The sequence below is a fragment of the Carettochelys insculpta genome, chromosome 1, assembly GCF_033958435.1.
Source record: "Carettochelys insculpta isolate YL-2023 chromosome 1, ASM3395843v1, whole genome shotgun sequence".
Classification (NCBI taxonomy): domain Eukaryota; kingdom Metazoa; phylum Chordata; order Testudines; family Carettochelyidae; genus Carettochelys; species Carettochelys insculpta.
In genome coordinates, this window is record NC_134137.1 from 293,245,603 (window position 1) to 293,261,075 (window position 15,473).

General features: G+C 48.1%; 1 protein-coding gene across 1 annotated transcript in view; it reads right to left on the reverse strand.

Annotated features, from left to right (window-relative positions):
* PLXNC1 (plexin C1) overlaps positions 1 to 12,572 on the reverse strand; it is a 72,912-nt gene extending 60,340 nt beyond the window's left edge. The window contains exons 1-2 of the mRNA XM_075011809.1: positions 12,550 to 12,572; positions 12,347 to 12,430 (exon numbers count right to left, since the gene is read on the reverse strand). Coding sequence (XP_074867910.1) covers positions 12,347 to 12,355 — 9 coding nt within the window. The 5' untranslated portion in view covers positions 12,356 to 12,430; positions 12,550 to 12,572. The remainder of the gene's footprint in view (positions 1 to 12,346; positions 12,431 to 12,549) is intronic.
* Positions 12,573 to 15,473: the final 2,901 nt, after the last annotated feature.

Consider the following 15,473-nt stretch of genomic DNA (forward strand, 5'->3'; position numbering starts at 1 on the left):
CTCTATGATTGCATGGTTGCTGCAGCCCAGGTTCCCTCCCAATTTAATTTCTTCTATTAGTTCTTCCCTGTTCGTGAGCAGCAGGTCGAGCTGTGCACGACCCCTGGTTGGTTCCTTCACCACCTGTACCAAGAAGTTATCCCCAACATTCTCCAAAAACTTCCTGGATTGTCTGTGTGCTGATGTACTGGTCTCCCAACAAATGTCCGGATGATTAAAGTCTCCCATAAGAACCAGGGCCTGTGATTTGGAAGCTTCACTTACCTGCCTGAAGAAAGCCTCATCTATCTCCTCTCCCTGATCTGGCGGCCTATAACAGACACCAACTACAACATCACCTCTGTTACTTCCACCTCTAAGCTTAACCCAAAGACACTCACCTGGATTTTCTCCTTCCTCATACTGGAGCGCTGAGCAATCATACTGCTCCCTCACATAGAGCTCAACTCCTCTTCCTTTTCTCTCCTCTCTCTCCTTCCTAAATAATTTATAACCTTCCATGACCGTGCTCCAGTTATGTGAATCGTCCCACCAAGTCTCCGTTATTCCAATCACCTCATACTTGTTTGACTGTGCCAGGGCCTTTAATTCTCCCTGCTTGTTCCCTAGGGTTCTGGCATTAATGTAGAAGCTCTTAGAGAAGGGGCCGATTGCCCCATTTTCTCTTCTACACCCAGGAAACCCACTTGATTGTTCCCTCCTCCTTCCCCACTTACCTCAGGGCTTGTGTCACCTTCCCCCGACAAACCTAGTTTAAAGCCCTCCTCACTGTGTTTGCAAGCCTGCCCACAAAGATGCTCTTTCCTCTTTTAGTGAGGTGCATCCTGTCTCTTCTCAGCAATCCCTGTTCACAAAACAGAATCCCATGGTCAAAGAAACCAAATCCTTCCCTTCTACACCAGCTACGCAACCACACATTTACCTCTGTGATTCGACGATCCCTATGCGGACCCCTCCCTTCCACAGGGAGGATATACGAGAAGACCACTTGTGCTCCATATTCCTTGATCTTCTTTCCTAGGGTTACGTAATTTGCCGTGATCTTGTCAAAGTTGTTCTTGGCTGTATCATTGGTTCCTACATGAAGAAGTAGGAAGGGGTAATAGTCTACAGGTTTAAGAATTTTTGGCAGCGACTCTGTAATATCCCAAATTCTAGCTCCAGGCAAGCAGCAAACTTGTGGGGATTCTAGGTCCGGGTGGCAGATGGATGACTCTGTCCCTCTTAGGAGGGAGTCCCCGACCACCACCACTCATCTTTTTCTCTTAGGGGTGGTGGTCATAGAACTCCCATCCCTAGGACTGCGCATCCCATGCCTTCTAAACCATGGGGACTCTTTCAGACACCTCCCAGGGATTGTATCAGCCCTAATTATCTCCACTGTATCACCTGTGGAGAGAGGCTGAAAGCGGTTACTTAACTCCACTGGAATTGGAGAGACTTGAACTGGTTTTCTCCTCCTGGAGGTAACATGCTTCCAGTTCTCCTCCTTGTTTTGGGTAGCCTGCTGTTCCTGCAGTATTATCTGTTGCCTTCTATCCAGAAAGTCTTCACCCTCTCTGATGGACCTGAGGGTTGATATTTATGCCTCAAGTCCTTTAACCTTCTCTTCTAAAATGGCTACCAGCTTGCACTTGGTACATAGAAAATCCTTTGTATCGTTTGGGAGGAAGACAAACATGGCGCGTGACATGCAGGTCACAACAACAGACCTCTCAACAGCCATATCACTCTCCATTTTTTCCCTTAAACAGAGATAGAGAAGTTACTCACCTGTAGTAATGATGGTTCTTCGACATGTGTCCCCATGGGTGCTCCACAATAGGTGTTGGGCTCGCCCGGCATCGCAGATCAGAATTCTTCTAGCAGTTTCTATTGGATCGCGCATGCGCCGACGCGCGCCACTCCCTTGCGCGCCCCCGGCCATGTGTGTGATCCGGTCCCCGCCAGTTCCTTGACCAACTGCCTCGGATGCTCCTGAAAAACATCAGACAGAGATTCCGAAGTGGGGACGATGGGCGGGTGGTGGAGCACCCATGGGGACACATCTTAAAGAACCATCGTTACTACAGGTGAGTAATTTCTCTTTCTTCTTCGAGTGGTCCCCGTGGGTGCTCCACAATAGGTGACTACCCAGCAGTAACCCAAGTAAGGAGGTGGGTAATCGATTCACGTGCAGCTTGCCCCCGAAAGGACTGCTGTCGACAGACGGGTATCCTCCTCGAATACCCAATGTAGGGCATAATGCTTGGCAAAGGTGTCGTAGGATGACCAGGTTGCCACTCTACAGATGTCTTTTAACGCGATGCCCTTGAAGAAGGCTGTTGACGCCGCCACCGCCCTGGTGGAGTGAGCCCTAGGCGGGGCCAGCAAAGGGGTGTTTCAAATCTCGTAGCACATTTTTATACAGGACACGATGTGCTTTGAAATTCTCTGTGAAGAGAGGCCTTCCCCTTTTGACCTGGGAGCGAGACACACTAGAAGCCTGTCCGTTTTCCGGAAAGACTTAGTTCTGTCTATGTAGAAGGCCAACGCCCTTCTCACGTCTAGGAGATGTAGGCGCGCCTCCTTGCTGGAGCTGTGAGGCTTCGGGTAAAACTATTGGTTCGTTAAGATGGAACTCCGAAAAAACTTTTGGAACGAAGGCAGGGTGTAACTGTAAGGTTACCGCCCCCTTTGAGAATACTGTGCAGGGTGGCGTTGCCATCACTGCTGCGAGCTCGCTCACCCTGCGGGCTGATGTAATTGCAAGGAGGAAGGTTGTTTTCATCATAAGGAGTCGGAGGGGTACCGTGGCTAATGGTTCGAAGGGTGGTCCCGATAGCGTGCTGAGCACCAAGTCCAAACTCCACGACAGTGGAAGCAGTTTTTGAGGAGGGTACAGGTTTACCAGCCCCTTCAAAAACCTTGTGACGATAGGGTGGGCGAATACAGTGGGCCCTTCCTCTGTGTGCCGAAAAGCTGATATAGCAGCAAGGTGGACCTTTAGCAAGGATAGAGAAAGCCCGTCTTGTTTGAGGTCCAATAGGTATTCTAGTATTACGGTTATAGGAACGTCAAGGGGAGCTAACTGCTTGGCGGACCACCAGGCTGTAAATCGAGTCCATTTCTGTTCATAAGTCCTCCTGGTGGAGGTCCTTCGGCTACACTCCAGGACTTGTTGTACTCCCTCCGTACACGTGCTCTCTAAGGTGCTGAGCCATGGATTAACCATGCTTGTAGACACAGACCCTGAGGGTGTAAGTGCACTATGGACCCCTGAGCCTGTGTGAGTAAGTCCGGCGCTACCGGTAGGGGAAGTGGTGGGCGATCCGACACGCGCAGAAGCAAGGGAAACCATTGTTGCCAGTCCCAAGTTGGGACTAGGAGTATCATGCGAGCTCTCTCCCTTCTGGCTTTCTGCAGAACCTTGTGGATAAGCGTTGTGGGGGGAAACACGTAAAGTAGAGGGCCCTTCCATGAAATCATGAATGCGTCCCCCAGGGACCCCCGCCCTATTCCTGCTCTGGAGCAGTACTGGGGACACTTCTTGTTGTACTGGGTGGCAAACAAATTGACTTGGGGAAACCCCCAGGTACGACATATGTGCCATAGCAGGTCGGAGCGGATCTGCCATTCGTGCATGAGTGCGAAGCGCCTGCTCAGCTGATCTGCCTTCACGTTGTGAGTGCCCGGCAAGTACGAGGCTTTCAACGTTACGTTGTTGGTGATGCACCAGTTCCACAATCGGACTGCTTCCGCACATAGCGCACGGGATCGTGCCCCTCCTTGTCGATTGATGTAGAACATAGTGGAGGGATTGTCGGTATTGATCCCGACTACTTTGCCATGCAGGTAATCTCGAAAATGTCTGCACGCGTTGAACACTGCTCTGAGCTCCAGTATGTTTATGTGTGGTGTCTGTTCCGCAGGGGACCATAGCCCTTGCGTCACCTTGCTGCCAATGTGCGCTCCCCATCCTATGTGGGAGGCGTCGGTAGTAAGAAAAATAGAAATTTGTGGTTGGTGAAAAGATACCCCCACTAGCAGATTCTTGGGATTTTCCCACCATGCTAGGGATCTGCGCACCTCTGTCGTGGGCGACACTACCTTGTGGACAGTATGGGATGCCGGTTTGTAAATACTCGCCAGCCAATGCTGCAGGCTTTGCATGTGTAACCTGGCATTCTGTACCACAAACATCGCTGCCGCCATGTGGCCCAACAGCTGTAGGTACGTTAGGACCGGCACTGTGGGGCTGTACGTCATGACTTGCACCAGTGAGCTGATGGCACGGAAGCGGGAGTCGGGCAGGTATACTCTTGCTGTGATAGAGTTTATGCGTGCCCCTATGAACTCTATATCTTGTGTGGGTTCAGTCTGACTTTGCGAGGTTGATAACTAGGCCCAGTGAAGTAAACATGTCCACGGTGACGCGTATCATGCATAAGACCTCTGCCTTTGAGGCCGCTTTCAGCAGGCAGTCGTCCAGATATGGGAAAATAAACGCCCCCTGTCTGTCCAGGTAGGCTGATACCACTGCCAGGGTTTTGGTAAAAACTCTGGGAGCCAAGGATAGGCCGAACGGAAGAACCCTGTACTGGAAATGTTCCCTGCCGACCGTGAAGCGGAGGAAGCGTCTGTGTGCTGGGTGGATTGTTATATGAAAGTAAGCATCTTGTAAGTCGAGGGCGGCAAACCAGTCTCCATCGTCCAGTGCCGTAAGTATGGAGGCAACTGTGATCATCCGAAAGCGTTGCTTGAGCAAGTAACGGTTGAGGCCCCGTACATCCAAGATCGGCCTTCAGCCTCCTGTTTTCTTCTCTGTTAGGAAGTAGCATGAATAAAAACCTTTCCCCTGGAATTGCTCCAGCACTCTTTCCACCGCCCCTATGAACATAAGGTGATCCACCTCCTGCTTGAGCCTCACCTCGTGGGCAGCGTCTCTGAGGTGAGGCCTGGCGGGAGGCTTCGTCGGTGGAAGTGACTGGAAGGGGATCGTGTAACCCGTGGCTATAATCTCTAGCACCCATCTGTCCGTGGTGATCTTTTGCCATTGGGAGTGGAACGGTTTGAGGCGATGATGAAACATGAGATGAGAGTGGCATTGAGCAATGGTGTTGATAGTGCAGCCCCCGACATACCTGTCAAACTTGTTGTCTTTGGGCCTGCCCCGAGGGTGTACGGCTTTGTTGAGAACATCTCCTGGGAGTTCTGTACTGCTGCTGCTGTTGATGGCGCCCTTGGTCATAGCCTCGCTGATATTGAGCACGCTGTGATATGGGATAAAATTTCTTCTTCTTGTAGGGGGGAGTATAAATGCCCAAGGTTCTAAGTGTGGCCCTCGAGTCCTTGCTGGAGTGGAGGACCGAGTCGGTTGAGTCCGCAAACAGCTTTTGTTTATCAAAGGGAAGATCCACGATCTTTGCCTGCAGGTCCCTGGGGATACTAGACGTCTGGAGCCAGGATTCCCTATGCATGACCACTGGTGTAGCTGTTGAACGTGCCGCTGTGTCCGCCACATCCAGGGCAATCTGGACTCCCGTCCGCGATGCTGCATAGCCCTCTTGAACAATCGCCTTTAACACCGGCTTCTTGTCTTCTGGGAGCGAATCCATGAGGGGAGTAAGTCTGGAGTAATTGTCAAAGTTGTGATTTGATAGGTGTGCCACGTAATTTGCCACTCTCAATAATAGGGTAGAGGAGGAATATACCTTCCTGCCAAACAGCTCTAGCTTCTTAGCATCTTTATCCAATCCCCCCGATTTGTACTGAGACGCCTTCAACCTCTGCTGGGACGATTCGACCACCAAAGAATTTGGTTGTGGGTGACTAAAGAGAAACTCCATGCCCTTGGCTGGGACGAAGTACTTCTTATCCGCTCTCTTGTTCGTAGGCAGAATAGAGGCCGGGGTCTGCCATATGTTAGTGGCTGACTCCATAATGGCTTGTCCAGCAGGATAGCAATTTTGGATGAAGCTGGGGGTCTCAAATTTTTCAGGAGTTTATGATGATTCTCCTGCACCTCTGCTATTTGAATGTCCTGCGTGAAAGCTACTCTTTTGAACAGTTCCTGGAATTGTTTAAGGTCATCCGGGGAGGGAGACATCCCCAGGGGCCATGGCCTCATCTGGGGAGGATGAGGAGGAACCACTGGGGTAAACCTCCCTCAAATCCTCTGGTTCCCGCGGTCGATGATATACTTGCTCCCTGCAGGATTGTGAAGGAAGGTTCCGAGATTCTGGACCTAACTCCCCCTGCGACAACTGTGTTCCCGTCCCAGAGCGAGAGTGTATACAGGGGTATTGAGAAGCAGGGGAGGACCTGCCCCTGGATCTAGACCTGCGGTGTCTGTGTTCAGCATGATGAGGACGACCGTAGCAGCACGGGCAAGGGCCCAGTGATGGAGACGTGGACCACGATCGGAGAGTGTACCCATGATTGTCTGGGAGAGCGGGACCTCCGCGACGACATAGATAGTGGTGAAGCTGGTTTGTGATAGTACTCAAGGGGATCCGTGCCCAGAAATGGTGAAGGTGGCCCAAGCCATGGCAAAATTGGTTGGAGGAACGGAGAGGGAGGTCCTAGATAAGCTGGTGGAGTCACAGCCCGCCGGTGTGGCATGTGTATGTCGGGGGGAGGGCTAGGTAATAAGGGCAGCACAGCCCTGTCTGGAGATGGACTGTGGTGCCGAGCTTTTGCTTTTGCCTTGCCCCTCCCCTGCGGGGTAGGCGCCGCCCCTTCCTGTGCTGGGGATCTCGGCCCCGTTGTCAGCGCCGCACTTGGCACAGTCAGCTGCAGTGCCACGCGGGTAGCTTCCTCCGGCACCGGTAGGCTCTGTGCCGGGTGCCCCTGCACCATCGGTGCCGCAGGGGCCGGTGCCGCCTGTGTCGGCGCCACCGATTCCGGCGTTTGCCTCACTGGTGCTCGCGGCGCCTTGCGTGCCGTCTGTTGTGTAATCGGAGGCTCAGCCTCTGCCACGTGCGCTGCTGCGCTGCCGCTTTCATGAGCTCACGGCTGGGGAGTCTGTGTTCCGCTCGTCCTGCCGGCAAGGATCGAGCCGGGGAGAGTTTCCTCCTCTTCTGCACCGAGGGGGTCAAAGAGGCTGCCTTCCTCTTATGCAACTGTAGCCAGACAAAGTCTCCCCCTTACAAGCCAGCTTGCTCGTTGCCCCCCCCCACTGAGGAGCACACAGGGCACGGAAATGGCTGCTGACAGCACAGTCTTTGATGCCCTCATTGAGGCCCAGATATGCTAGCTTATCGTGACCCTGAGAAGCAGAAAGTGCAGCTAGAAGGCTAACAGGCCAGACTGTCAACAAGAGCGGGGGGGCCCTCAAGAAATCACCCCAGCTGGCATTGATCAATATGATGCACACACACAATCACCCAGAAGGGGACGTGCCCCACCCGCACAAAAGAATGTCCTGTACTCCTAAATTGCTTATCTCTTGTCTTACAAGTGCAAACTAAGTAAGAAATGCCCTTGTAACAAACTGGTGTCACAAAGACAGACCAGTATGATCTGGCACCATAGATAAGAAAGAGAATACATAACCCAAAAGGGGTATAAAAGATGGGTCCAGCAGAACTCTAACTTTGAGTGCATTCAACCAACTTCCTGCTGGTCAGGTCAGGTGATTGCCTCCCGAGGTCCACAACTGGGGACACCCAACCTCGTATTCTTCTTTCCACGGAATTGAGTGACCGATCCAGCTTGGCTACGCTGGTATGGAGAGACGCAGAGAGGGTAAGATACACCCATGCTAGGTCTCTGACTTTTTTTGTGCACAGCTAAAGAATTAGAGCTCTGTAACTAGATGTCATTGTGCCAAGATATCATTGTGTTAGATGGTAACAGATATCTTTGTATTGGATTGTAACGTAACTTGTTAACACCTGTACTTTGCTAGCATATAAGAAGTAAACAATAGCCTTTTGTAACCGCACGCTTATAACTGTAGCTTAAATAAACTTGTAACTAGTTAAGCTCTGAGCCTAACCATTTTGTTAACCCTTTTGTTACTGCAACACAGCCGGCACAACAAAAAGAACTTTGACCGTTTGGTTACTACAGCCTGGCCGTGGGTGAGAGTGCTAGGAGCTGCCTGCTCTAACAGTAAAAAACTGGGTTGTTTAGGACCCAGGGGAGTACCTCACCGCACATTACCTGGCCACCGGCTAACAGCAACCCAGAGGGCCCTTCTGCGTGAGGCTTCTCCGGCGGTTCTGGCTGAAGAGCCTTATCAAACAAGAGCATTTTGAGCCTCATCTCTCTGTCTTTCCTGGCCCTGGCTGTAAGCTTAGCACAGTGAGAACACTTCTGGGTAACGTGTGATTCCCCCAGGCAGCGAATGCATTCACAATGCTCATCGGAGGCTGGCATAGCTTCGCGGCATGACTCACACTTCTTAAACCCCAAGGAGGCCATCGCGGTGAGTCTTTACTATTAATAGGGTACTTAGCCCGTAATCAGTGCCTTTTTACCCCAAATAACAATCACCGGCCTGCGGGGCAGCGGACGGCTTAACTAGCCTTCTTGTCCGCCCCTCTCTCCTTCGTTCCTCTTCTTTCTGCTAGCTAATATTCTCTCTCTCTTTTTTTGTTTTTGTTTTTAATAGTGACAAAACAAACAAACTACACGTAAAAACAACTATCTTATCTGACTCTGGCTTTAGCCTGAGCGGATTCCGTCTGCAGACGATGGCGGCTGAGAAGGAACTGGCGGGGACCGGATCGCGCACATGGCCGGGGGTGCCCAAGGGAGCGGCGCGCGTTGGCGCATGCGCGATCCAATAGAAACTGCTAGAAGAATTCCGATCTGCGGCGCCGGGCGAGCCTGACACCTATTGTGGAGCACCCACGGGGACCACTCGAAAAAGAACCCTTAGTTGTCTCTAGTGCCGCCTTGAAGGGAACAAGAGAAACACAGTCACTTTTCCTCAACTGCTTATTAGAACCTATTCAACAAATGCTAATTTCCTTGGCAACACTTCTAAAGTAAAATCAGAGTCTGCACAAGGACGGAAGAGCACTTCAAAATGAGGGATGTAAATATTGTTTTAAAAGTTAAGCACTTAAACAAGTATAATGTTTTGTTTAAATGGATTACAGAGTGCTGGACCGGCACAGGCTTTGACAGGCTGGCAATGGCTGGGACCTATTTGGGCAGCATGCCAGGGGCCAGCACCAGCCCAGCCAGCCTGGAAGTTAACATATAAGGCAATTAACTGATAAGACTAATGCTCACTGGTTAACATTACACCCCTACTCAAAGTATCAGCTCTTAATGCAGAAACTTTGGTCTCAGGACAAAAGGTCTGAGCTGATCAGGAGTTCAAGAGCTTTTAAAATATTACTTCTCTGAAGGCACAGCGAGTACTGTGCCCTAGCGGCTCAGATCAATGTGAAAAGAATTACAGTCACAGCTTGAGTGCCAGCTGATTTTTAAAAACACTAATCAAGAACACTTTGCTCAGATGATCTCATATTTGAACCAGTAACCCTACCACACAGCTCCATGAAGCACAGCATATTTCAAGACAGTGCATATCAGCATTTGGATTTTTAAAGCACTTGGAATAGCCATCTTTTAGACATCAATTTCCAACTTCAAATACAGTGCTGGGCCTAATTCTCCATTACTCTGTTCCAGTACTTTATGCATGGTCACAGGATGGGAGGAACTCTGGTGTTTTAAGCTATGACACTTCCCAGAGTAATACATGTCATTGGCACAGGCCTGAAGTAAGGTAGCAGATCTAGGGGTGCTTTAATTTACAGACTGAATATTGGGGCCTCCCATGAGCCTTGAAAAGCAGAGAATAATTACAAAGTTGCAGATTCCTGCACACCCACAACATGCCAACAACCAACATCTTACACTTGGGAGTGGGAGCACAGCTAGTGCAAACCCCTTATACTAGCTCTACCCTAGCTGGCTGTGGAGATCATTTTCACCAGCAACAGCCTCAGTGGGCCATTTCCACTGCACTGAGATCCCCTTATGTTGTCAGAGCACCATTAACAAACAGTCACAGAACTGAGTAACGAGCCCCATTAACATGTAGGATAGCTTTAAGCTTCCTTTTACTGCTAGCATACAAGAAAGGATGGTGCAAGTTCAGCAAGGAAAAGGAGCTCATATTGTAGGCATATTGGCTACTTTATTTAAATACTTCTTATTAAAAGGAGGTGTCATCAACAAAAAGATGTTTGAAGATTCCCTGCAAAATAATGCTTTCCTGAGTGCTTTTCCTGGGTTAAATGGTATTAGCATCTTCACTGAAGACAGACTCAAATTAAAAGTCATAGTGCTGATATATTCAGAGCTCTGAACAGCGTTGGCGGAAGCTACTTAGGCGAGTATTTCTCTACGTGACCACGGGCTGCCCACAACACCTGAGTTCCTTGGGAACAATGAAACTATGATCTCATGCATGTGGGGAGGAGAGATGTATCAGCAACCAGCCCATGGCTGGATCACTCACTTCTGCATCCAAACACCATGACTCACTTCCCCACCTTCACGTGCAAAACTCATTTCTTCAACACTGCCGAATGAGACTCCCAGCAATAACAGGGAGGAAAATGGAAACAAAACACAATGACATTCCTAAACGTTAGTAGGGGGTTCAGCTGCAGTACTCCAAGACAGATACACAAAGAGAGGGAGCTTGCTGTCAGAGCCACAGGACTTGGAGATGTTGTACGTAGCACATAGTCACAGACACCAATTTATCCCAAATGGTGACCTGGCCCACTCTGATCTGAATGGCTTAATGTCTCAAATTGTGCTGAAGGAAGCATCCCAGATAACAGGGTTTTGTTGTACAATGGAAGGTATAAAGAGCATTGCCTCATGGTTCATGGGTGGTGTGCCCTGTAAGCTGTGCAATGGACGGCCAGCCCCTAGGAGAGATTCAAATGCTACGCAGCTGATTAGCAGAGTGCCCAGAACTGCCTCCAGCTGGCAGCATGTTTCTACCCACATATGCCCTGGCACACTCAAAATTTATTCCACACACAGACAGAAAAAATTAAAGAGAATATTGTTAATGTGCACAATTCCCTCCCTACACCCACTAGGCACAGACTTCTCAGAGCAGTACTAGCCATCCTGCGTCCACCTTTGCAGCCTAGTGCCCTACAGCTAAAGCATGGCTGCATCCTGCAGGGATTAGCAATGGGCAGAGGGTGTCTTGTGACTTTTTCCCCTTATTAGTGCTCCCATGCAAGTCCAGCCATCATTTGACCATGGAGTTCTAAAGCCAAAATAAAAATATCAAACTTCAGAATAAAAGAAAAGGCAGCATTTCAGCTGCAGTTTTAAAGCCCTTTGAATGTTTCCATCAGTCTAAATTATATGTCTTTCAATTGCTTTTAATGCTTCAACAGCTTTGACCATCACTGTGTCTCCAGGATAAGGCTTGTGGGAGAAAGCCATCTTTCAACAATTCCAACAGTTTACCAATTACAAATGAATGCACAGGAAACAAGTCATAGAGGAGTTTGCTTTGTTCTCTCCGCAGGGTTAACATTCTTTGCACACATCAACTTCAAAATAGAAATATTCAGAAATGCACATATTACAGTCCCATTTTTTCTGTTTGAAAAAGAGCTTTGTTATTTTGTTCAAAAACTTCACCATCAAGCCTAGCAGATGGATGGGGATGTCAGTCATCTTGCTGTATAAAAAATTAGGTGGACCTACCCAGAGAAGTAAAGATAAGAATATTATATTCCCCCTTACTATCTATTTATAGCAACCATTCTATCTTGAAAAAAAATGAACCAAATAGGTAGCAACCTTTTATTTACCTATTATCCAGAAGTCAGACCCCACCTCAATCCCCACTTCTCTTCTGACACCTATAGTAAATCAAAAAACCTGTGATGGCTAAGCTAACTGAGTTGGTTTCTCTAATCTTAATCAAACATTTAAGATTGTTTGGAGCCATCAAGAAAGCAGAAATGGTCTTGTGACTCAGACCACGGGTTTCTGGTTTTGCCACAGAATCCCTGCGTGACTTCATGCAAATCATTTAATCTCTCTTTGCCTTATTCATCATCTGTGGAGTAGGGCTGTAATACTTTCAACCCCTTTTGTCTACGTACTTTGTGTTATGTTTATGGGAAGTACACTATCTGGGTATGTGTGTAACACCTAACAGAGTGGAGCCCAAATCTTAGTTTGAATAACCCAGTGCTATTTAATATAAATAAAAATAACCATCAATAAGCTTGTGTCATAATTATACCACAAATTATCTTTTAAGTACTCTTGCCTTCCTTCCACATGAGCTTTTCCTCTGATCAATAACAGCAATTTATGCATCATTTACATCAATCTCAAAATGGCAACTAACCTCTGACATCTGTAAAGTAGCTTTTGCTGGGGAAGCAGTAGTGGCTGGAACATTCCCTTGTTTGCCAGACAGACGACAATCACCCTGAAAAATTCAAAACATTCTGTTTCATCAAAATGAACAGGAAACATACATTTGTTGAATTTTACAAAATCATAAGCACCACAAAAATATTATGTTTTCTAAATCCCTCAGAATTTTACCTGATCTTGTCCAGAATCCTCAGGCTTACAGGTGTCAAAGGGAGAGATAGGCTTTATTTCACACAAGGCACAATCACCGGTCCTAATACACCTTTGACAACTGGCAATATATAAAACAGATGGCTTGCATCAAATACAGGGATTAAGCAAATGCATTAAGAAATGCATCCATGAACATAACAGTTTTAAGTTATGAAAAAAGTACAAGCCTAACAGAACCTTATGAACCTGTAAACTATATTAAAATGAGCAGAACACTTATGTGCTATTATCTCCAGTAGGTCCAGAATTCTACCCACCAAGGAGAATGAAGAGAGGATCTCTGCAGCTCTTCTGTACCCCAGCACGCCTAACCAATCGAGCTGGAATTTGGCCCTTAGACTGCAGGGGGCTTCCTCATCCAATGAGAGCCCACTAAGGCTGCGCCTACACTTGTATTCCTCTTTCGAAAAGAGGCATGCGAATGAGGGAAACTGAAAATGCAAATGAGGTGCAGATTTACCTGTCTGGTGCCTCACTTGCATCTTTTCTCTTCAAAAGAAGAAAAGCAGTGCAGATGTGGCTCTTTCAAAAGTAAACCCCATCTTCGAAAGAACCCTTCCTCCCATAATCAATGCAAGTGCAGACACAGCCGAAGTGAGGAAGACAATCTTAGTTCTGAGGCTGAGTGATGATGAGTTCCATTTAACTGTAGCCTTCTGATGCTCCCTAAGGGTGAATTCACAGTCTGGCCCAGTCAGCCACATGGGGCAAGGGTACAGCTATACTTACTGGAAGATCTTCTGGGGTTTGACCTAGTGCACCTAGTGAAGGACTTGCTAAATAGAACCATCAGGGCTCAACATTTGACCTTGGCACTCCTCATTCTCATGAGGAGTAAGGAAGGTTAACAGGAGAGTTTTTCCCATTGACCTCCCTCAGTGAGGATGACCTGATAAACTGAGTTTAGATACACTAAAAGTTTATACCTAAGATTGATTTTCGGGTCTAGTGTAGACCTGCTCTATGTTTTCCTGGGGTTGCACAGCTGCCCCAGACCGCCCCGCCACTTTCTAGTTGTGCCTACTGCTCCACATGTCCCAAGTAAGTGGGCAGGGAGTGGGCAGAGGGGGTGGAGCCATGGTGTTCTTCCCCCACCCCCGCATGAATGTGTCAGCTATGACACTACGGCTGTGTCTATACTACCTCCCTACTTCGCAGGGAGCATGGTAAGTAGGGTGTCGGGAGATTATTAGTGAAGTGCTGGGATGCATATGCAGCACTTCATTAAGCTAATTCTCCCCCTGCAGCAACTTCGAAGTGCCATCTCACGTGTAGCTGTGGCTAACCCGCTGGTACTTCGAAGTGCCATCTCACGTGTAGCTGTGGCTAACCCACCTGGTACTTCGAAGTGCCATCTCACGTGTAGCTGTGGCTAACCCGCCTGGTACTTCGAAGTGCCTGGGCAACTTCAAAGTCCCTTTACTCCTCAAAATTTTGTATCTAAGATCAATTTGTAACTAAGATCAAAATTTTGAGAAGTAAAGGGACTTCGAAGTGTTAAACTTTGAAGCGTGGGCTCGCAGGTAGCCGCGGCTCACCCAACGGTACTTCAAAGTGCCTGGGCAACTTCAAAGTTGCCCCGGGGGAGAATTAGCTTAATGAAGTGCTGCATATGCACCACAGCACTTCACTAATAATCTCCCAACACCCTACTTGCCACCCTCTCTTCGAAGTAGGGAGGTAGTGTAGACACAGCCTATGAGAGGCAAGGCACAGTACCAGATAATGATCCACCCAGCAGAAACTGGAGGCTGCTCCTGGGACAGGGCTGACTATTAATGTTTTCGTAAGTGTTCATCATTTAACTCCTCTATAGGGGAGTGTAGCAGGGCAAGTGCCCCACTACTGCAAGGAAAGGGTTAAGGCTGGAGGGAGCTGTGTGACTCCAACAGTCAATGAGTGAAGGGCTCTTGGGAGGAACCAGTCAGGTGGCAGCCGCTGAGGCCCAACTGAGAGAGAATAGGCTGCTGAGGCCCGAGTGAGTGGGCTGCTGAGCCCAAACTTAAAGGATTGGCCATTGGGCCTGACAGATGGGGTGACTAAGCCACCTAGGGCTACTAACGGGGGAGAGCCCCTATGGGGAGAGACCCCTTGGAAGAGGGGCAGAGCAGAAGGCCCCATCACAGGGAGGAACAGGCTCCAAAACAGAGTACCTCAGTTAACCAATATTTATACCAGTCTGACCTTTCTGATGTTTATTATACCTAGAAAAAGGAAAAAAAGTGTTGATTAAGGGGTACAAAAACACAGAACTTGCAGGACCTTCTCGGATCATGAAATTCAGTCTTCTGCTATCACTGGTAACCCTGTCTTATATGTAAAATCTTAATAATAATTTACCCACATCCTGTGTGCTCAATACCTACAGCTCTCAGTAAAAGTTCCTAGTGCAAAATGAGAGCAGCACACTGTACTAAAGAATGGATGTATATCTACAATTGCTCCTCAGGTTTCATAACTGTTATCATTTAATTAGGTGTTACTTTCTGCTGTTAATATCCCATCAGATGGCATCCCTGCTTAGGTGCTAACACCATAAGATGAACTTCATATACTTCTCTGGATCTTCTATATCCGTTCACCCAGGTTAGATTACAGAAGGGAACTTTAGTCCTTACACAGGTAAAATGTCTGCTAATATAGAGATCACGGCCTTTCTTATTTCAGTGGGATTTAGCATTGTTATAACAACTTTCCTGGAGCTATAGAGACTTGTCAAATGAAATGACAAAGAGTTATTTCTTAAAACAGACAACAAGAAAGCAGTTTTATAAATCCACATAAGAGAGGGGAGGAAATAGGCAAGCTAAAAAGGTCCTTCTCGACCTCCAGCAGAGCACATTCCCCTTTTTAAATACTTAAAAAATAACATCCACACACTT